Source organism: Macrobrachium rosenbergii, chromosome 55 (genome assembly GCF_040412425.1).
Source record: "Macrobrachium rosenbergii isolate ZJJX-2024 chromosome 55, ASM4041242v1, whole genome shotgun sequence".
Lineage (NCBI taxonomy): Eukaryota > Metazoa > Arthropoda > Malacostraca > Decapoda > Palaemonidae > Macrobrachium > Macrobrachium rosenbergii.
In genome coordinates this window covers 71,642,542-71,666,445 of record NC_089795.1, presented here as the reverse complement: position 1 = coordinate 71,666,445, position 23,904 = coordinate 71,642,542, and the positions used below count along the sequence as shown (strand labels likewise).

General features: G+C 38.0%; 1 protein-coding gene across 1 annotated transcript; it reads right to left on the bottom strand.

The window, feature by feature from the left end:
- Positions 1-6,280: 6,280 nt before the first annotated feature.
- RpS27 (ribosomal protein S27) lies at positions 6,281-21,971 on the bottom strand. The gene is made up of 4 exons (XM_067098884.1): positions 21,831-21,971; positions 15,313-15,421; positions 9,424-9,534; positions 6,281-6,388 (listed from the first exon to the last, which is right to left on the bottom strand). The coding sequence occupies exons 1-4, from the start codon at positions 21,834-21,836 to the stop codon at positions 6,360-6,362; spliced, it is 255 nt and encodes an 84-aa protein (XP_066954985.1). The 5' UTR covers positions 21,837-21,971; the 3' UTR covers positions 6,281-6,359.
- Between the last annotated feature and the right edge of the window lie 1,933 nt (positions 21,972-23,904).

Genomic DNA, 23,904 nt, shown 5'->3' with positions numbered 1-23,904 from the left:
AGTCTTCATCAAGATTTTCTTCATTCCTAATATATTTACAGAGGTTTTCCAAGTACAGTATAAGATATTACATATGGATGATGAACTGTTTCTCACTATATGTTAGGGCATGTCTTAGTGGTCTTGAGTTTTATACGTTGATTTTTACATTTTTGTCAAATTTCTTGAATACTTGCAATGTTGGGTATTATGCTTCAAACATCCGTATATGATGTCAAGTACCAGTTCAAGCTAAGAGTAGTTCTGGGTTTATAACCTAGGCCAGTGTGTCACTCTTGTATAAGCCTATGCCCAGGATTGAATTACGTATAGGCTAGTCTGAGTTAATTGTCCTAAAATGAATGGTAGCGTCCAAATGCAAGTCAGGACGATTGACATATCAAACTGCAAGTAATAACAACATTATTATTAAATAATTATTAGAGTACAAGAAACGGTCTCCTGCGTCTCGAACCTGTGATCGAGACCTCTCTTCCCTGTACTTCGAAACTTCAAGCTCCCAAGAAGGTATTAGGATCTGACAGATCTTATGCTCCAGTTTTAAACCCAGCAAATCCTTTAGAGGAGGTGGACGGGGATCCTCGTGTCCAGGAGGCGGAGGATTTGGAGAATTAGGAGTTTCTTTCCTCTTATGAAGAGGTTATTGATCTCATTTGTGAGTTCAATAACCTTTCTAAAAGGACTGGGACTCCTACGATCATTCTGACAGGAATAAAAGCCTTTCTGGGATCGAAGAAGGACTCCAAGTCATCATTTGAGTTCCCTTATTCCAGTCACACCCACTCAGTCCTTAATCATGTAAATCCTTGATTTCAAGACAAGATAACTCCCTTCGTTCCGGCAGATCGTTCAAGTTTCTCCCTCTTCCTCTTCCTCGCCACAAAAAGTATTATGCAACTCCTTTCGTGCCTCTTCTGAATAGACAGGTCAACTCTAATGTCGTCCGTCTGAAGCCAGGTTTGACTCTGGATCAGGTCAGAGCAGAAGGTTCTTCCCTTTCCTTTCAAGAAGCCGCTTCTTTGCAGTCAACTGCCTCTTCTGCCTTCCAGTCTATTGCTTGGCTGGATTTTTGATCTTCAGCTGTTGCCAAGATTTCTTCTTCCACTTTGTCAAGGAGTAAAGTCAATAGCTCAGCTTACATCAAATTGTTGCAATCTGGTACTATGGTATTTCCTGCCTTAACCATCTGACTGCTAATTTGTGGGCTAATATCCTGCTGATTAGAAGAAACCCAGCCTTCTCCAAGGTGGCTCGGTCTGTCGATGTGGATCCCTTGTTATCCATGAGAAATGGCAATATTCTGGACTCCCAGCTGCTTTTTCCCAGGGATCAGTTTGCAGCTGTTGACAGGCATCAAGCCGACAATAATGATCGTCTCATCCAGCAAGCAGTGAGTAAAGCAGCAGCTCCTTCTCATCTGAATACAGTATTCCAAAGCAGAATCCACAGTCTCTTCCTAAGAAGCCTATAAGACCACCTCCTACAATCAAGACTTCCCAACCTGCTTTGTCACCGAAGAACCCTTCCCAACCATGTCCCTTTCAGTCTCGCTCTACCAGACCAGGAAGGGGAAATTGGGCAGAGGTAGGGGAGATAGATAGTAGAGTGGGCACCCCTCCCTGCTCTGTGCCACCAGTGGAGGGATGCCTGGCGAGCCATTGGGCTACGTGGCAGAATTACGGAGCGGAGCTGTGGGTGGTAGATGCCTTCGGGTAGGGTATCTACTACCTTTCGACTTCGCTCCCCCTCTCACCGATCGCCCTCTCCCTCACCTCACTTACGCCAAAGGCTCTCCAAAACACCTAGCTCTCCAAGAAGAAGTGAGGAAGATGATGGAGAAGGGAGCTGTAGAGCAAGTAAATTGTCCTTCTGCCGGGTCCTACGGCTGAGGCTTCCTAGTCCCCAAGGCAACTGGCGATTGGAGACCGGTAATAGACCCATCAACATTGAACCTCTTATCAGAAAGACGAGATTCAAGATGGAGACTCCTCGAACAGTCTTGGCAGCTATCAGACACGACGACTACAGGCTGACCATAGATTTGAAGGACGCTTACTTCCAGATCCCTGATCATCCCTCTTCCCGGAAGTTCCTTTGCTTCAGTCTCGAAGAACTGGTGTTCCAGTTCAAGGTCCTTTGCTTCAGTCTGACAACAGCTCCCTAGGTGTTCACAATAGTTTTCACCCTTGTGTCGACGTGGGCTCATGCTCATGGAATTCGCCTCCTAAGGTATGCCGATGACTGGCTGGTCTTGGCGAGTTCTCAGGAAAAGATAATTTGAGACAGGGATCATCTTCTCCAATTTTGTCGCGTTATGTTGATTTCAGTGTTTGTTAAAGGTCTTTAAATATACAATTTTTATCAATTTTTCTTATATAAGAGGACAAGATTTTAAAAGATTATTAATTCTTTTTTATAAACAGTGCAATCTATGGCAAAATCTTTGTTGTTTATTGTAATCAGTTAGTTCTGATAATTTATCAGGCAACCAGATCCTCTTTTTGTCATTGGCTGAAGATGATGTTGGGATACACTCATCCGGAGCATCAGTAATGAAATTTAGGATTGTTTAGTGGCACCATTACAGTCTCTTGAAAGATTATAAGATGAAATATAGTGTGGCATGGAACCATCTGACTGGCTTGCGAATAAAGTTATCCTAACAGGATAATGATCATTAAATTATCAATTTTCTGAGACCTTCTTCCCAGCTTAATCCCTATTCAGGGTCACTGCTTTTGACGAGCCTTTTTCCAAGTGTTTCAGACACTCATTGAAAGGCTCATTGCAGATATATACACAGTGCATATTGAAAATGGGTCTCTGCTAGGCAAGCCAGCCCTGGCACTGGCATCATTTTTGTTGAAACATCACAATTTTTTTATCAATTAAATGTTCTGCTTCTGTCCCCAATCAGTCAGCAGTTTGAATCAGCTTTGGGGGTTCATGTTTTGAAGTTATCAAGTAATAAATTTATTATATTTTGCAAATCTAGTGGAGTATACTGAAATTAAAGTTTGGCTGAATATACATATTACATATGGTTACATGTTTATTGCCAGGAATAAGCAATGAAGAACATTGAATTACTGTTTTATCAGTGATTTTATGTACATAATTTGCAATAAGTTCATTAATTTTCATCAACTGACTGGCCAACAGTCAATTTTTTAATCTGTTTGCCATACTGTGCACTGTGCTGGATATACATACAGTGTATGTATTTTAGATTATATTTACATGTTAACCTCTGTAATTCACCTAAACGGATTCTGGTTTGAATTCTGCTTACATTACATTCGATAATACTGTATAAGGATTAAATTCAGGTTCAAGTAATTAGGTTGTGGTGATTAATTGCTTTGCTATTCTTTCTTGATTTTTTTATGAATCTATTTAAATTTATATTGGTATTTTTCAGCACAGTATTGGACAATTTACTCTTTGTTAATGTATATTCTTTTAGGCATTTATCAATTATTTTTTTGGTTTCTATTTCAGATTTTTTGTATTTCTGTTTCAAGTGTACTGTACGGCTCATAAGTAGTTTATTTGGTGAGTTTCTGGTTTATTATTTGGTAGTCCCCGGTTATCGGCGATCTGGTTTTACAGTGCTTGTCTAGCAATGAAAACTGGCAATTTTCGGCGCCAAAAGTCGCTTTTATTTCTGCGTATCGTCGCCAATAATCAGGGTATTGGCGCCAATATATACCAGAGGTGCTGATCTCCAGTTATCGGCGATTTTTGCTGATCGTCATGCTGTTGGAACAGAAACCCCGCTGACAACCAGGGACTGCCTTAGTTTCTTAGGTTTTGGGGGGTGAATTTCATTCTTTGGTGGAAAAATTTATGACATCCACATTGGTGGGTGCCATAAATGCAATCACCATTAGGTGCCAATTGAACATCTTTAGCTTATGAGTTGCAACATTGATTTGATTTTCTTTTGCACTTTTCCATCATGTCTGCTTCGTCTTCTTTGGAAGATGCACTTAGGTAAATACTGTATATGCTTGCTCGATGTTGGATTTAAATTATTTTCACTTTAATTGAAGCTAGTTTCTCATCACGTTGACATTTTGCTTAGTTTTTTCCTTCATATCTTCACATGTTTATAACCAAGGATGGTGTAGTTTCATCTTGATTTTTGGGCTTTTCATACTGTATTTATTAGATGCCTATCTCTCAAGTTTTTTTGCATTGTTTGCAGAATCTTCAGATTTTAGGGACAGATCTTCATTTGTATTTAGAGTTGAAATTTTTCCTACTGATTGATTGATTATAAAATTTAGGTTTGGATTTTTAGTTTGTGTAATTTTCCCTAGGGTTACTGACTAATTGTAATATTTCTGTATTCTGCATACTTCTTCCAATGTTTTGGTTTGTTATTATTTTATATGTAACTTTTTTTGGACGGATCAATTAAAACCCATACTTTCATTTCCATTTTTGACTTGTCTCGCATTTTTAGTGCGGTGTTTTAAGATAAAATGGACATTCTTTAAACCTAGCATGTTTTGTTCTTTGATTCCATTGTGTTGCATGATCATGCTGTCAAGTTTTGCCCACTTATTTACTACATTTACACTGGCAATTTAAGTAAATATGGTTTTAGCCGTTTTGATCTAGAACTTTAAGAATACTTTGCCAGTATTAAATATATTTTGAGTTTAGTGAACAAACATTTTTTTCTTGCTGGGGTGTCTAGATTTAGTCTTTTGCCTTTGAGGAGAGGTGAATTTTTATCTTTGTTCCAGTTTGATAATATAACTTTAACCCAGACATTGTTCTGGTCATAATTTTTCAGTTTAATTTTTGGTGGTGGTTTCAATCAACCAACCATGTGTTTTCCTTAATTTGTCTAAATGACATGACATTGTTAGACACCTACAGTAGTTATAGATCATTTTCAGTTATTAGTGATGATATCCTTTTTTATGTAGGTACCAGAAATCAAGACATTTTCATTCCCAGAATGGGAATTTTGTCTGAATTTTCCTATTTTGTTTGGATGTTCTTAAAGCTTGTCTGTTTGGATATGAATTTTGGAGGGGCTTGATGGTGTACATTTCCAGATTTTTATCAATGTTTGGTGTACAGTATTTAATGATTATTCATTAAATATTAGTTACTAAAATTCATCCTATTTCCCCATGCATAGCACATAAATAATGGATGAATCCCTCTTACAGGTACAGAGATTATACTCAGTGCAATATACAAAAAGCTTGTAGTATCTTGAGGTTGTCAGTCTGTCAAGACTGGACCCAGCAACAGGAACAGTTCTTAGTATTAGACTTTCCTCTCTCAGACATTGGCTACTTGAATTCTACTGGTAAGGAATGCCATCCAACCTTACTCTCATTCATATTCTATGAAAAATCAATAATGTAGTCAAAGCTGGTCAAAGATTAGTCGAAAATTGGGCCAGTCCTGATAAGTAATGATGGAAAAACAGTGGGTAAAAAAAAAAAAAAGAGTCTTACTGATTTAAGAGCAACTACTTAGGGTTCTTATTAATTGTTTTCCAAACACTCTCACCTTATGGCAAGGTGTTAGGGGTCTATGTATATTATGTATAAAAAAAAAATGAAAACACAATGACCAGATTGCCAGTAATGTTGAATGGTAATTTGCATGTGTGACGTTTCTGCCGTTCATATTTGAGAATTAGAAAGTTGTCTAAAACTGCAGTACTACTTTAGAATGATTGCCTGCATGTATCTTAGAAAATTAAATTGGAGACAGTTTTGCCTGGTATACTGCTGACCATTTAGGGGGACACAGTCTCTTGCATGCAGGGAATGGTGATGGATGAAGACGAGGTATCATCCTGAAGTTCATGGTAATTTTAAGTCAATAGTAATTGCTTCCTGATCCATTACAAATTCCAGTGAGCCAAAGCTTGCAACACAAATGGACCAAACTTTCACAGAATACCTTCACTAGTAATTGCAAGTTTATACCTGGTATATGTATAATGTTGTCCAGCAATATTATTAACATAGCTGCCAACCCTCATATTTGCTTGACACAGGCAAACTTATGCTTGAATTAAAATAAAATGGTCGAATTTGAATTTTTGTAACATCAAAGTTACATTGGCACTAAACTTTTAACCATATTTGCAAAGAAGTAACACTGTCAAGGCTAAAAACAGCTTTTCTTCCTTTACACATTTTCCACTATTGATATTTTCCATCATTACACCTTTTCTTACACTATTAGTAATGCTTTCTCACTAGACATTCTAGAGGAATAAATTTCAAGAAAACACATGTTTAGCCTCTCAATATAATAAGTCTCAGTTCATGGTAATAACAGACAAAAGGATTTTAAGGGAGGCTCTTCCAACACAATCAGTTTTGCTTCCTTCTGAATGAACACCCTGAAAATAAAGAAAAAAGTTTTAGTTATCAGTAATTTATGACATTCATTACTACAGAACCTATGGCACTGGTTACTCGAGTACTAATCATTACACAACTGACTAGTGACTGCATTTGCAAATCATTCAAGTTTTTCTCTGTGGATACAAAAAAAAAAAAAAAAAAATTGAAATCTTAAAACTATCTTGGAAATAGTTTTACCTTTCTAATCTCAAAAATTTCTCAAGTGCATAGATTACATAACTCTTCTTTAGTTCAATTACGTATGCTCACTTCAGCAGAATCTACTTGATGCCAGCATAAAGGGACTGACGGTCACATCCTTATGCTGTTGTTCCTCTACATACTTTCATTTCACTACCAGCCTTCCCCTCCTGTTCTGTTGATAGCACAGTACAGGTGTTCTCTTCCCTTTTAGTATAATATCTCTTCCCATTTAGGATAATATTCCACTCTTCTTTACCCTCATATTCTACACCAATGTTCCATTTCTCAACTATACTGAGGGTGTTGGGACTCAGTCCGACATTTCACAAAACGGTACAGCTAAGTGGTGCATAACAGTAATTTAGTTACTATCAAATGCATTGGGTTGTATTTTCAAGTTCCAATGTTTGGCCTTTGGCCTAAACCTCATATTCCATTCCTAAATAGCAATAAATTATATACTGCATATCTCTGAAAGCCATACTGTATTCTCCAAGTTTTGCAGTGTAAAAAATATATATATTTTTCTTTTTGGAGCAAAGAAAACATTTCTAGCTAAAACAGTCACTTTGGCTATTTTTGTTTGTTATTTTGCCCCTGTAATCATTCAACAATAAAGTAGCAATAATCATCTTCAGAAATAACACCAATAGTTATCATCGCATGAGCATTTAACTGCCATAAGTGCTCCGCAACGTTTGATGGCATATGTTAGACAAGTTCTGCTAAGGCCCAGGAATCTCATTGTTAACATGACACAAGTGTTTCAGTTCACAATCCCTCAGTACTCTTCACTGCAGTACTGTAAATCCCTAAGTACTCTTCAATGGTAAATAATTCACTGCAGTACTGTAAATTCCTAAGTACTCTTCAATGGTAAATAACTCAATCTTGAAATGAAGGTGCTTTAATAGCTTCAAACTTGCTTATGAGAAAATAATAACTGCTAACTAGTTCCAAATATCAAGTTACTGGAAATTACTTCCTTCCTCCTGTCTTCTTAATGGACTATTTGAAAATTTGAGTTAACTACCAAATGAATAACACTCCATCTTAGCCAATGACTTTTAAACAATTTTGTATTTTACTGAAGTTTCAATTCTAATATTCTTTACTAATGCATGCACATAACAACACTGTAATACCATGAGTTAACAATGATGCAATGTTTCCTTTCCTCTTCCCATTTTTCATGTTCTTGTTTTAATGTGTCATGCTTCATGGCAAATATTAATTCTGCACAAGTCTTTTATGACAGGTGTGGAGTGTGTGGGCAAACAGGACAGTGTCACGATGATCAGTTCAATTGCTAATAAAACACTAAGAAATTTAATCCTCTGCCCACTACCTCAGGGTGAAACCCAGGGATTATGGTTTTTACTGTAGCTAGAGAACTTTAAAACTACTAATCAATTATGTATATCCATGCCAACTTCATTAATATCACAATATGTAAACGATCCTTGGGAGTCTTAATTTCAACTGCTGATAAAGTTCCTAAAATAGAGCCTGTAGTCCAAAACACCTGTTACAACTTTAGTTAAAATTAACAACTGGGCAATTTTTCAATTTTGAGCACTTCTGTATAGACCATGAACAAAATAGCTAACATGTTACTGTACTTAAATATGGCTGGGATCAATAATCGTACATAAAAAAGGGGTATTCATATCAATAAAAGGCTAACCATTCCCAATACAACACCCTAGAATTGCAAGCAAACACAAACTGAGGATACAAGATGTGGATATTCTGAGAATGAATACAGTTCACGAACTTAAGTCGCTAGAGGACACAGTGCGTGACGCGAAAAGTTCGTAACCTGAATAAATTTTTCCCATTTAAATGTGAATAAAAATAATTTGTTCAAACTCCAGAAACATTTTTCTAGTTTTTCTGGGGCAAAGAATATACTGTAGTTAAAATAAGCTTAATTGTATACAAAATACAGTAGCGCACCAAGATAACAGACCATGGTATATTGTACTTACGGATATATTGATGCGAAATGGAAACAGGGATTTGAGGGTTTCACCTACAAATCGAGCGCAGAACTGTTTGTTCAAATCAGGCGCTCTTAGTGGGTACACCACTCGCTTCTCAGCATCCCTGAGTTACTGTCACTGTTTCTTTATTAATTTGCATTGCTTTCATCTCTAAAAATTAAGCTAGAGCTTTTACTGTCCTGCAGTTTATATTAATAAACAGCTGTTTGCTGGTAAGTTACCATAAGTAACACGTTTCCTAAGAGTTACATTACAGTTGTCTTGTTAAAAACTTGCTAACTTTCAATGTAATTCCTTAAATAAAAATCAAATATATGTAAAGGCCATTCCTGGGCCTATACTTGATTTAAGTCTCTGTTTTATTCATCTGTCATGCAATGGAGAAAATGTTAAGAAAGTATGCCACTAACTTCAAGCAGAAGGTATTATAGCTGTGGCTAAAGAAAGAAATAATGAGCACACTCCAAAATGATTGAGGCAAAATCAACGCCTGAAACTTACAAAAGCACACATGTATTTCATTTAATTTACTGCGTTTATAAATAAGGTAGTTGCAATTTTTAAACCCATTCTTGATAATTTATGAAAAACATCTCTCCAAATCAAGTTTCATTCAGCAACTAAAGACAGTGATGTGGGTAAAATGCAATCAGCTGAGGATTTTTTTTTTCTCTCTCTCTCTCTTTCTCATGCAAAATGTAAGATTTTAGATGAAAAAAAAAAAAAAAAAAAAAAAAAAAAAATTTTAAGAAACAGCAGCATGTACTTTTGAGAATACAATGGCATGAACAAGAACAAATTTAACATGTGAATCCACTTACCATCTGTTAGCTTTGCCTTCCCACCAGTAGGTTGGCACAAGACAGTCGCACAACCAACACAAGCAACTACTGTCTGGGCATGGGAAAAAACTGTGGAAATCTTGAAGCAACCTGAAAAATCCAAAACTCAGTTATTCTTCTTTTCTGTTAATCTTAAATAATGGCCAAAATGACAATACTATTTAAAAGGTACAGGACACTTAATAACGTGGAAGCAATCCACCACTACACAGTTTCTTTGTTAAATACATGTATCAACCTTGCATATACTGTAAAGACATACTGCCAGATTACACAGCATAATAGCAATTTAACATTTCACTTAACTGTATGGGTACAGACCTTCTAAAGATGGTTATTTTGTCCATGAATGAACATTTCAGCACTCTTGGAGAAATTATTTCTAAAAACAGAGCTTATGAGTACTTCAGAAATTAACATTTGGCCAAACACCCTTATTTCACCAACAGCTGACCAAATGAACACTTAGTTTATTTGCAGAATTGTTTGGAATGACACTTAGGTGTGGAGCATTTACCCAAAATCAGTTAATTTAGTTTTAAAAAGCCTATTGTCACCATCAACTTTTATACAGTGGGGAGCTAACCCTCCAAAGGGAAAAACTTACATATTCTTCAAACCATTCCCCATCAATAAAATAACAAATTTTTAAAAGGGAGCATTTTTTATTAATAACTGGCTTTTTTTGCATGAATCAGTTTGAAATTTTGGGCATTGGTTAGTTTATGTAGAGCGAAAAGGTCAGCATTCATATTTTCCTTCTCACCCCCCCATTTGCTGGTACCCCCGCCCCCTCCCCCAAAAAATCCTTTAAAAAAAAAAAAAAACTTCAGCCATAACTATTGCAACCGAAGAGCTTTGACAGTTGCCAGCCCTGCTGCTCTAGCCCTAGCCTGGCTGTAGCAGTGTTGCTACTTAAGTTTTTGGTGCATCCTGACCAGGGTTTTCAGTCGGCAGCTCCAGAGGCTAACCCTCTTGGTAGTCCTACAGTTCTGGATCTGCAGGCAGCGTACCCCTCTCACAGTTCTGGAACCCCTTCTTTGGTTTCCCTTCTACCACTGCTCCATCAGCCCTTCAGCAATGTATCCCTCTTAAGAGCTTTGGAACCCCTTCGGTGGCGGTGGCTTTTCTCCTGCTCTGCTGGCAGCATATCCCTCACAAAGCACTGAGCCCCCTTCCGCAATGGTGACTTCTAGCGCTCTGTCTTCTGATGCTCTAATGTAAGCAGTGGTTGACAGAGTCGACATTTTTTTTCGAAAGAGGTTCACCCGTGTTGTGAAGACGTGTCACAGGTCTCCATCTTCTCCTCCATTTCTTCTCCATCTTCATCCAACCATAGCCGTGGTTCTCCCATTCCAGTTTGCGGCCATCTCACTGATGATGGGGTCACGTCCAGCCGCTTCTCAATGGCTCTCCCTACTCCTGACTTGAGAACCTGTACTGCGGCAACTGATGGCTATGAGATGACAAGGCTCCTGTTAAGAATCCAATCCAAGGTATTGAAAACTTGGAAGTTCAGCTGTTTCCTTCTTGGTTTTGCAATCCTATGACGGACGTGAGATTTTGCACAACTGTGGACGTTTCCAGCCTAAGCCATTGTAGCCTCCTCGTTCACACCTCCGTGGCATTAGTCTCCATCATTCCAGAACCCCTCCCTGTTCACGCTCTCCCAAGATGCCCGCTGATCGTCATTCCAGCGCCCACGACCATATCCTGTTGAACATCAAGAGTCCATGAAGACCCACACGTATGTGCGGTTACTTCAACCTAGTCAGCCATTTAGCCTCACTCCTCTGCTTCTCGTCATCTCGTATTCTCGCTCTCCTAGGAGAGATTAGGTTCGCGCCGCCAAGGACATATGTGACATCACGGCCATTGCATGGGGGATTGTGGAAGGTGTCTCAGGATGGCATGTCTGGCAACGGAACATTGACCTCACTTATGTGAAGGTTTGGGAAGAGAACAGGATGGTCTACAGCCGTGTCATGAAGATCCAATGCCTGTCCGATCACCGCCTCGTTCATTCTGTCAAGCAAATAGCAATGATAGATCTTTTGTGGACATCTAGAATGGCGCCGAATCATGTCCACGGCCTTGAGAGTCACGTGCAAGTCACGACCAAGGCTCTGTGAGTCTCGTACAGGGCTCCCCAAGTTCGCTCGGTGGTCACAGTTTCTCCCAGAGGAATGCAAAGCATGACGATGGAGAGGCAGTGACAACCCACATACAAGTCCATCAACAGCACGCCTGTGCAATGCCATTCGATCACGTACATGTTTTTTAGTTGAACATTACCATATGAGTGAATTGGATCGTTCTGCCAACCTTTACGTCCTTTATAAAATAAATTAACAGGGACCTTTTCACGATCAAATTAACTTATTTTATCAGAATCATATGGCCATCATTGCAGGAGCTGACAGTCTTCCTATTGTGTTCAGCCAGAGACTTTGACATTTTTCAGGTAGGAAGAAATGTGGTTCACGTTCGGGCACCAACTCTTGATTGTTCCTACAATGATTTTAACCTTCGACTCCCTGAACCAAGGTAGTTACAATTCGTCAGCATGGATTTCTTCGGATTCCTGATTCATTTTCGACTACAGGGTTGTTCTTGTTTGCAGTGAAGTTCTGTAGAACCATACCGTACTGCGCTTCCACAACAGTAGTCAATTCTGATCGTGCAAGGTTATTTCTTGGTGCGATTGGAATTATTTTCTAACTCCGTAGGTCTATGGATCAGACCTTTTCGGTGTAACAGCCTCAGTGTTCTCTTCTGCAATGCTGTTCTTAGCAAGGATGAAGACATTCTTGACGATGGAAAGGGGGTCCTGGTCTTCGACACAGTCTCCACATTCCTTCCCATCCTCTCTTAAGAGGTGAGAGGACTTAGCCTAATGGTGAGACGACTACCCATTCCTTACCATCCTCTCTTGGAGAAACAAGAGAACTAGCTTCATGGTAAGACTACTACCTTCCCCTTGGGGTGTTGTAAACACTTCCTCTAGAGATACTTCGTGCCTCAAAGCACCAACTGTAAGACAATCACATACACTTGAAGAGGTCACATACACTTTAAGAGGTAAGTTGGGTACTTAACCTAACTTAGCCTAGCCTAACTAGCTCTAGTCTAACCTTACCAGACCTGCATTTCATTATCCTAGAGCTACTTGTCTAATGGCGTCAACCATGTGGTATTCTCTTGCTCTATCAGGGACTAGGTTGGATTAGGTTTGGCTGGGTACTTGGGCCTAGCCTAACAAGTTCTAGCTGAACCTTGTCAATCCTGCACTTCAGTATCCTGGGACTCCTTGTTTACTGGCTTCAGCCAGAAGGCAGTTACCCAGTCTTCAAGGGGTCTGGATTCGGTTAGGTTAGGTACTTAAACCCACCTAGCCTAAATTAAACCTAGTGTAGCTTGACCTAATCCACACCTCAACAACCTGGATTTCTTAGATCTCGAAGCCTCAGGATCTGAGGATAGGCGTTCCACATCGTTGTTAAGGAATGGTACCATGGTAGTTCCTTAGTCAATAAGGGGGGGGGGGGTAGTGTCCTATCATCTCCTCAACTGACAGTGCAGGTGCACGGATTTGCAGTACTGTACACTTAGCATAGCGGTCAACCAGACACACTCCAGGATGATGGATGTTTGACAGACAAGTTCAGTTTTGCATCCAGGACTCAAGTCTTGTGCTTGCAACTTCCTGTCATTTTGTCTGACTTGCCAGGGGATCAACAATACATCCAAACTAAGTTCCCACAACTTGCGTTTGGTTCATACTCAGTCAGGAAGCGGCATCTAGGTGCTCCACTTCTTTTGACTTGATGTAGTTACACTCATCCTGTGATGAGTGGGTGATGTAAGCAGTAGCTGCTGCTGCTGTAATTGCCACTTGATCCACAACCCGAGGAGAGTATTATGTGGATCTTTAGACAGTTTCAGGAGTCTAAGTGTCTAAACAGGCACTCCTTTGATTGCAACTACACCAAAGCAGTGCCATGGTTACACTATCCTCCTCTGGAGACTTTTCATTCTTAGGAACGTTGACCAGGGCAGCAGTCTCCTACACTTCCTCGGTGTGATAGCAACAAAACCATGGTAGTGCCATGGTCAACAAAAGGTCATTAATCTGCTCTACTGCAATGCAAGTACATGAGTAGACAGAAGAACATTCACTGCAGTGACCAACCATACATCCCAATCTACATGGATGTCATTACAACAATTACTTGCTTAAGTCGAGATAAGGACAGTTGCTCTTGGCACCCTGACTTCTGGATTCGTTCAACCTCTGAAGCAGCTTAATCATAGTCCTTCTTTCTCGACTTCCTGAAGTTGCCTCTGTCCTGTTCTGTTCCATATTCTCACACCTTTGAATAAAGGAAGACATTTGGTACCCATTTACATCTGGAAGCTTGTGCCTTTCATCATCCTACATGTTTCGAAAGTGTTGTCAGATCGATCATTCCACTTCCTTGGTCCTGTGGTGCCAATGACAGTATGACGTCTATGTTGCCTCCAAAAAGGCCAGACTTTCAACCCAATGCCGATGGCTCATTCGTTACCTCCAAGTTGGCCGAGAAACGGTGTCCAAACTGTCATTCCTCTGACTAGTGAGATGATCAAATGAGAGTACTCTGCAACTTCTTGGTGGACATTAGTAGGTTTCAGACCAGATCTTTTGAGGCCAGGGGCATTGGTCTGTCCATTGCATTCTAGAAGAACCTGCCGGTCAGTACTAGGACAGAATGTAATCATGCAGACCACATTCATCTCCTTTTACCTTGGGAAGTTGCCCATAGGTCCTTGGACTCCTTTTCCTTGGATCCTATGGTGGATGATCAACAAGTCATTTAGTTCATCCAGCTCTTGAGGGACGGGTTACATCTCCCCTAAGGTGTGTGGCTGCTAGAAGTTGTGTGTGTAGGACTGTCCTCCTACCTTTCTCCCCGTCTTCTTTCCTCTTCCAGTGGGCAGAGGAACAGTGAACGAGCTGCCATGTGCTGGACTGGCACGCATGCAGGTGATCTACATGACTGAGTATCCTACCTATATCAGGCAGTCCCACTATTAACGGAGGGGGTTCTGTTCCCGGCTGAGAGCCGCTAACCGAAAATCGGCGATAATAGCACTAATAACCTGCTTAATGGTGCCGATAACTGGATACTGGCTTTGTTAACTGGAGATCGGCGCCGAAAATCCAGTTAAAAGCGTCACTGGACAAGCGCCGTAAACTGGATCGCCATTAACCGATGCCACGGGTAAGCGGGGACTGCCTGTAATCTAACCATTTGGGTTAGTAAATGCAAATCCTTCCTTCTCTCTAGCAAGGGGAAAGAGAGACTGAGTATGAGCAAACCAGCTGGTTATTCTTAGTTTTATAGTCACCGACACTGTGGATTCATGCATACCTTTTCGAATCAATGATATTACATTCCTTAAATTTGAAATGGCCGGAAGTCTGACGATTGAACATCTCTCCTGTGTATAGTGTGTAGGAATGGCACCTAATTACAACTGGCTACTGAGCTCTATTCAGATTTTCTGACAACATAGCCTTCTTCAAAAATCCAAGCAGAATGTTGTTCTATCACAGAATTCAACCTAGCGTTTCTGGGCCATCAATACACCTTTCCAGGATATTAAATTGAATTTCGCGGATATTTTAATGGAAAGATGGGAAAAAAGTTTAATCATATCCTACCTTTGCACTTCACACTCAAACCCTACAACAACTTTTTCATTTATATTGTTGGAAAAAAAAAAAAAAAAAAAAAAAAAAAAAAAAAACCCTACTACTGAACAATTATCCTCTGCCAAACTCTGCACACTAAATAAAGGAAACAAGATGAATATAATGCTTACCTGGGCATTTAACATCCATGAAAAATGAATTTGGGTGCTGTACAAGTCTCTTGAGCTTGCACTTTCTCTTCTCCTCAGCAGGAGTGGGATGCAACAAATCCTTTGCTAACTGAAAACAAAAAAATAAATATTCCATGTAAATCATTTATTTCACTGATAGGAAGTATGATTGTTACTGCAATCTTTCGATCACTTTCAACTTCCCAGTTTTTCTTAGACGAAAAAAGTCACTCGCGCAGTCTACTAAAGTTCATGTCAATCAGTGGCATCATTAGTATCGTTACTGGTTGTTTACATGGTGCTTAAGATTATTTTTTTAAGGAAAGGTTTTGGGCATTCTTTACGCTATTTTAAAGGAACTAACTTAAACAAAAAAAAAAAAAACTGCAGAAAGGCTATATTATCAAAAGGATAATTTTGTATATCAATATGGTATGGGGTGCCTGTAGAAGTCTAGGACATTAAGACCGTTGATAGGAGTTGTCATTTTTGACTCGTAGCATTTTTTAAAACTAAAGCTAGGTACAGGGAGTACACACTCCCAAACACAGAGAACAGTATGAACGAATATAACAGACGACTAGGAAACTGTGCAAACACTAGGACGGCTGTGATCACTATGTAGTACTGTATGATTTTTTCGAGACGATTCAATAACAGCCGAAGATATGTAAGCACATATTACTCCATATATAAAAGCACAGGTTCGTATACATGTCAGAACAATTGTATATCACTATAAATTACAATATTAAAAATGCAAGTAACAGAACCTTGAAAGACAGTTCTCTTGATAGAATTCAAAATAAAATTCCCATATGAGAGATGTGTCTGTCCTATTTAGTTTCCCTTTCTTTAAGAAATCTTCGATTGGAAAAACATTTTTCCTCTGAAATGAACATTTGTAATCCAGTGAGCATAGATTCCACAAATAACTGACTGCACACAATAATTAATAGGTACTGGTCACTCTTGAAATATTTTTTAAAAATTTGCAAAAACTTGTAAACTATTTACTAAGCAACAGATTGGCTAGTTTTATAGTTACATTTTGATTTTCCATCCCAGTCGTCATATTTCTGCTTACTATAAAAATGCAACTCTTAACTTATTTGAATTTGTGCATTTCCCTATAGTATATTACCAATGATGGTGGTTCATCAATTTCCATCAACTACATATCTTCTACCTCCAAAGAATTTTGTGCCAATTTAAAAAAAAAACCCTACAAAGTGTTCCACGTGTAATCAACGCTGAGGTAAATTAGCAGGGAGCATCAAGCAATAAAATAATTGAATACAGTATCCCATAAGTGATTTCCATCTTCTGTTAACTGCATTACCCATGACTGCAAGAATTGCTTTTGCAATGGGAAGACTGTCATGTTCAGTCCCAATATCAATACAACAGTGGTTTTTCTTCCCATCCGTCTCTACCTACTGATGGCTAGCAATTATTTGTTGCCAAGGAATTTGTATACATTACCCCTTTCCAATGCACATATCAAAGCTACTTGCAGGGGAAAGGTAACAAATGGATTTCAAGTCCTGTTAAATCTTTGTGCACATCCATAAATAGCATGGGAATGAGGCACCATTAACAAAAAAGCTAAATGGATAAAAGCTAATGTCTCTACAGTATAATTTTGATTGTAACCTGACACAACTACTCTCCTAATCTTGAAAGACTGCTAAAAATTTTATTTTTTTATTTTTGTAAATTTGCCATTATCATGTATGGATGCTTGCTGCTGCTATTGAGGCCAGTGTATACTGTATAGTATACTGATTTATGGCAAATAATAAAAAATATATATTGACAACCAATTATTTTGCTACGCAAACTTACTCCACTCAAATTATATTTTATATTTTTTTTATGCATGGCTTGAAGAGTAATGCATTTTATACCACTGGAAATTTATTATACTTTTACACGGCAAAGAGAAATTGTATATCTTTTTTCTCGAAGTTATCATGGATTTTTTAAAGTAAAAATTGTTACACTGCAGGTAAATTTACATGTGATATCAATGTTCTTATTTTATCTTTAGGTAATATTCAACATATCGTAACGTTCAGCTCTTCAGCTTTAAAATAATACAAATTCATTAACACAGCAAGAAGTACATTATAAAGGTCAATCAATGAAAATTATCACAAGTCATTTTTGCTCTTTCACTGAAGAGCAATGAAGGGCAACTGTTCTAGGACAGATTTTAACCTGCTCCCCCCCCCCCTCTAAAGTTTACTAAGAATAACTCATGTTAATAGAATGTATATAACAATTTATTCTCTAGAGGTAGAGCATGAAATCAAAATTGGCATATCTACATTGATATTCAATGTCTGCATTGTGGCTATGCGTATTATAGCAGTAGCCATCACATAATGTTATAGCAGTAGCTCACATAATGTCACGAGCATGAGTTGTTTAACAATGACCAAATTATTGTAACAGCATGGTACAGAACTAATTTCCTAAAGCTTGTGAAGGCAGCCTCTATTATTTACTAAGCTGAAAAATTTTGCATACAGAATGTTATTAACTTGAGTATGCCTAGCCTATCTGAATGACAGCATAGCCAAGCTAAACAAAACCTTGCCCTACTATGCATTTGGCATAGTTTAGCCTAAGCAACCCATGGGTAGTCTAGAGTTTAGCCTAGTCCTGCTGGTAGTTTCTGTATAGTCCCAGCTTACTTCATAGCCTAGGATAGGCTACTGCCTGCATTTTTGCAACAGGCACTAGCCTAACTACTGATGACAGATTAAGAATAACATACAGTACTATGTTAAGTTTAGGGTCAAGTATGCTTTCAGATAAAGAAATCCAGAGCCCCCCCAAAAAAAACCTATTTCTAAAGAAATGTCCTCCCACATGGCGGGTCTGCACGGCTCTTTTTTTCCTTCATTGCCTATACCTTGCCCATCGTAAAAAGCAAGCAGACCAACAGGTTTCACAGCAAGATCTTGGTTGAAATTCACCCTGAGAAAAGGGCATGAAGAGAGTGGCATCTCTTCAGAAATGTATTTGCCCAAAGTTCATAAAATGAGGTTAGAGGCGAGTCAGAGGCCTTCATACCCATACCAAAGCCTTTGGATTTTCTCCTATCCCATTTCAATGAATACTCTATAAAAGGAAGTCTAGATTTAAAGGGGGAACTGCATTACATAAGACAACTTCAAAACAAAAACATTAAAAGAGAATAAATAAGAATGTTGTGCGAGTAATTAACCACGATTACAAAACATTCTGCCAGACATTAACCACATGATTACACAATGTTCAGCCAGAAATTAAACACACGATCACCCAATGTGTGGCCAAAAAAATGAACCGCATGATTACTGAAAAGGTTATTTCACAAAATAAAATTAGTCTATTACATGGCTATTCAAGACAAAATTGCTTCTTTTACATTAAACTGAGATTTACTGGTTAAACCTGTCTAAGGATAGCCAGTTGCAACACTCAGCAGCTAAACATTTATTGTTCAATGAAGCTGAGACATGACTGGTGTAGCCTAACTACCAAACTTCCCCAAAGCTTGCCACACAATCACAATATCAATTGGTATAAATAGCCGCAGGCTGATTACAATAAACAGCTACTTATAATTTTCATCTTGGCTATCATGGCCGGTTAGAACAAATTACAATAAGCTGGGGAGTTCATTCACTGAAACTTGCCGAATGTAAACTTTAACAGTGAAGTCTTAATTTTGAATTTCTAACTGATACATCTAGAAACCTTAGGCTCATAAGATAACATACTTTCTAATACAATTTTTAGAAAACCACAGATTCTCAGATAACTTCTGAATTTCTAATGGTTACAGCATTTTGGTATGAATGGAGAAAAGAAAACCAATATATGAAATGTGGAAAAATAAAAATAACAGAGCAAAGAAGTGTCACTGAAAAGGCAAAAACCTATACATAACAATTGAACCAAACAATAGTAGACACTCTAGCTAACAATTAGATTGAAAAAAACTCCTTTTAATTATATAGGTGATTTGTAAATGTTTGGAAACCTTGCCCAATAATTACCGCATCAAACACTACGAATGTCTCTACTCAAGTCACAGAATCCCGTCTTTAACAGCATAAAAGAAAAAAATCTGCCTAAATGAAACACCGAAAATTTTTTGTCCTTTCCATACATGGCACTTACAACAAATGTGTTCATAAACGTAACCCAATTTTCCTACAAAATTTAAATATAACTTCATACACAATCCTCATCTGGTGATTACTGCCTCTAGTTTTCTAAAGGCAAGAAAACAACATAAAGTAGATTGTTTCGGGACACAACCTCAAGGGAACCAATATATAAGAAAATAGCCTGAAAACGAGTCTCTCATGTCAGTGTACAGAGAATCTTAGTGCCAATATTTTCAGTCATATAGGTTAAAATGGGCATGATTTGAAGTTTATTTTGTTATGCTGTTTGCAGTTTATCAAATAAAACTGTTTGCAGTTACTGTAATGTACAGTATTTTAACAAATTTGATTTTCATCTCATTTCAGATTCGAGAGTGAAGTCCGCTTGCCATCTTTGTCTTAGCCTAGTTGCATACAACTGAAATTATGGCAAAACTGAAAACTATCAATGTGGTCTGGTTTGGGTAAAGACCAGTTTACACGCAAAATGGGCAAAATATTTATTTAGTACCAGACACTTGGGGATGACTATAGGCTGAAAACATAAACAAAAACATTATAAATATCAAAAAAACCAAAACATAAGTAAACGGTGGCAATTATTCCGGTCAGCAAATAGCAAGAACTATGCCGCTTTAGTATTAGTTTTAAAGCCTATGTAGGGCCAAATAGCTTAAATTATCATCAGCAGTAAGGACAAAAGTGAAACATTTTGGACTCAGGAGGCTGAAACAGATGCCTAACCAAGGTTTCCACTTTAAAAGACCATTTAAGTTTCGATGATCTATTTAAAAGTAACAGTTAACAGCTTCGTTAGGAAACTAACCTCTATCCTGACCTATTTCACTTTACTTTTGTGGCAGCTTGTTGTAAAGAGTACACAGACTGGTGTGTATAGTCCACTGGGGTAAAATACAGAGTGAGGGGTCACAACTCACCTGGAAGGGGGTGGGGAGCCCCAGTTAAGGTTAGGGCACAGCATCCTAGGATTGTTAGTTAATGGTATGACTGACTAGGTCACATACCCTCTGAAATGCCTATTAGGCCTCCAGTAGTCCTGACCACTCACTCCGTACTTGCTCCATCCACTTTAATATGGAATGCCCATATTAAATGTCTAATGTAAAACTTTGTGTATGACTTGAAACTGGGTTAATATTTAAATCACTAAGCCACGATCAATGGAACATTTCAGAGGGAATACAACCTAACCAGACTTACCTTTACCTAACTTAACCAGACTTACCTTTACCTAACTTAACCTTGGACGCTGTTCTAAAAGGGCCAGGGGGAGGGGCATCGATCCCAAACTGATTCATAACCCCCTACTCTGCATACTACCCTAATGTTTTACCACTCATTCAACAGCCTCCTAACAGCAATGCCTTTCCTTATCTTCACAGACTACACATTCTACATAGGCTACAAAGGCTTGGCTACATATAATTGAACATTATCAGGTAAAACGTTGCAGAGTCGGAGAGGTTTGAGTGTAGGTAAAAGGTTGCATAGTTGGAGAGGTTTGAGTGTATCTTTAAAGAAGTCAAGCATAGGCTAACCTTCATATTGCACAAATCCAAAAAAAAAAAACCAATAGGCAGTGTTGCTACCATGGGCTATGTACACTTAAGCCACACAAACTTTCCTTGCTGATGTATCTTTGCACATAGAGTGCAATGTTAACTAATGCGTTCTGCTGTCTAAATTTGCCTCGTTTTGGAGTTACCATCATAGGTTCCTGTACCGGTAGTCCTAGTTACCGCTACACCCTACCCCAAGCTACACAGACAATGAGAGGGTGAAACCATATAATGGCATCGTATACTATCCTACTGAGCAACTTTCGTATTACGACTCTAAAATACTGTTGCGAATTTTCTAAAGACCCTTAAATGCGCACAACAGCTGCCTTTGCTTTGAAAGATCGGCGACTTGCCACGAGTCGACCATGATGTTTCCATGATGGCCAAGCCTTTCGTCAGGCCAGGGCCAACACGTTACGCCTGGCGTCATTACCACTAACGCTAAAATATGCCAAGATTTAAAACAATCAAATAACATATGATGCAAAACCTAATTAACGTGCTAACATCAGTTCATCATCTTATAACTTGAACGAGATTCCAACAAGTACGTTAATATTTACAAGACCAGTCCGAGGGCGTTCTTCCAACCACGTTTTCACACTCGTGCCAACAACTATGTCGTATTTCGGATAAAATACACTATTTACATCATCAATAGTCACATCAACGTAAAGTCTGTATGAAGTCTACTAAGCTTACAACAATTAGCGTATCACCTCGCTTAAATAGAGGCCCAAAATCACTGAAAAGAAGGAACACTCACAGGCATTGTGATACGGCGCAATGTCGACCAGAAAAGAACAAACTAGAGGCGGCCGCGGACCAACCAAAACAGAGTAACATCAGCTGAAGCACTGAATTCGCTTCGCAAGTTCTCCCTTTTGATCAGTTATTGCTCAACGTGAACAAAGTCGCATGTATCGTGTCACCATCATGTACAATTCTTTGGCGAAAAATATAGTACCAGTATGATAATAAATTTCAGTATCGGCTGTCTTCACTGGACAATTAAATTGTTATTATGCGGCGCAATTTCTCAAGATTCTTTGGTCGTGCAACGAGAATGATCATGTTTGAACAACCAATATTTTTCGCATTTACTCAGTTGTGCAATAGAAATTTGTAGTTTACTCAATGAATATTCTTCATTGTTGCAGATCCAATGTCGTAAGGTGATGAAAGTATTCCAAGGTGATGGATTGCTCTGTGAATCATCATCTTTAGTTTCAATCAGCGTTTGAAAACATGTTCATTGAATGAAATATTATGACGTTACTAAGCGTGTATACAATGACTCATAATCTAAGTTTCTATAGTCATCTTGTACAGTAGTGTTATCTATGTTTATTTCATATCTAGAGATGTAATAGAATATCAGGGATGGGGTTTCTGTCTCAACATGCTTTCACGAGTGAAACTCAAGATTTGTCTCAAACGAAAATGTTCTTGTTGCTAAATGGTCAGCCATCTTGCAAAGAGATTGTTATAGAATTTTTGTCAAAAAACTAGATATTTCATCAAGAAAAAGGGTGCTTGAAAGATAAAAGCTTTCAGAAAGTACTATAGGTGAATTCATTTGTGTGTTAAAGTATATGTGCATACACGTGCGCGCGCGCACATACGCACACACACACATACACGCAATATACTCGTATATCAATTTCTGCCCAACTGTATTAGACCACACACAACATATAACATATATATATATATATATATATATATATATATATATATATATATATATATATATATATATATATATATATATATATGTGTGTGTGTGTGTGTGTGTGTGCATATATATGTATATATATATATATATATATATATATATATATATATATATATATATATATATATATATATATATATATATATATATATATATTATATGTATATGTGTGTGTGTGTCGTCTAATACACTAGGCAGAAATTGAAATATCCACACTATGTGTTATAAAATACATTAAAAGCTTCAAAAAGGATTGCATCAAAACAAAAAAGAAACTTACAACAGAAAAAAACTTGTTTGTGTTACCACATAATAATTATATGAAAGACACCCTTCATCTTGAGAATTTTGGAGACAACGTAGCATTCAAGAACAATAAAACAATGAAACATGTACTTATAAAGAAATCCCTCGACAACACTAGAAAAGAGATCAGAACAGCATAAAAGATACGTGAGATATCCACGGGTGAACAATGGAATTTTTGTACATATTACTGAAAACAATCATACAATCAATGGGCATGGGCAAAATTAATGCACTGGAAAGAAATATCATTGAATCTAGTTTTATAAAAAAGAAAGTTTTTGTCATAACTGTCAAGGCATGTATAAATTGACCCTATAATTTCAACAGAATTTTGTAAAATGTTTAAATTTTAAGGAAGTTAGTAGATATGTGGGAAAAAAGATTATCACATTCGTAAAATCACTACGCTCGTAAAAACATGGAATCTAGTCCCCAGACAGATTCTCTCTCTCTCTCTCTCTCTCTCTCTCTCTCTCTCTCTCTCTCTCTCAATGACCTTGGTCGCTGCGACGTCAGTTTACGTAAATAAGCCTAAATCATCACCTACTGGAAAAATGTGCCTGCACGCCCATCTTCAACTTTGATATTTCTTTTGCCTGATTGTACTTGACAGCTTTTCTCTTGGAAATACTTAATGGTTGTACCCGACAAAGGTAGCAACTCTTATCTAATCCTTCGAACAATTATCTCATTGCTTTGACTTCAGTTATTGATAAAGTATTAGTAAATGAAAATTTTGTGGAGATATATAAATAGGAAACTGATTTAGTATGAGAGCAGATTTCAGAAGTGG

Coding starts and splice junctions, on each gene's coding strand:
- RpS27 (XM_067098884.1), bottom strand. Junction 9,535..15,312: donor CATGGATGTTAAATGCCCAG/GTAAGCATTATA, acceptor TGGATTTTTCAG/GTTGCTTCAAGATTTCCACA. Junction 6,389..9,423: donor GAAGGCAAAGCTAACAGATG/GTAAGTGGATTC, acceptor CTTTATTTTCAG/GGTGTTCATTCAGAAGGAAG.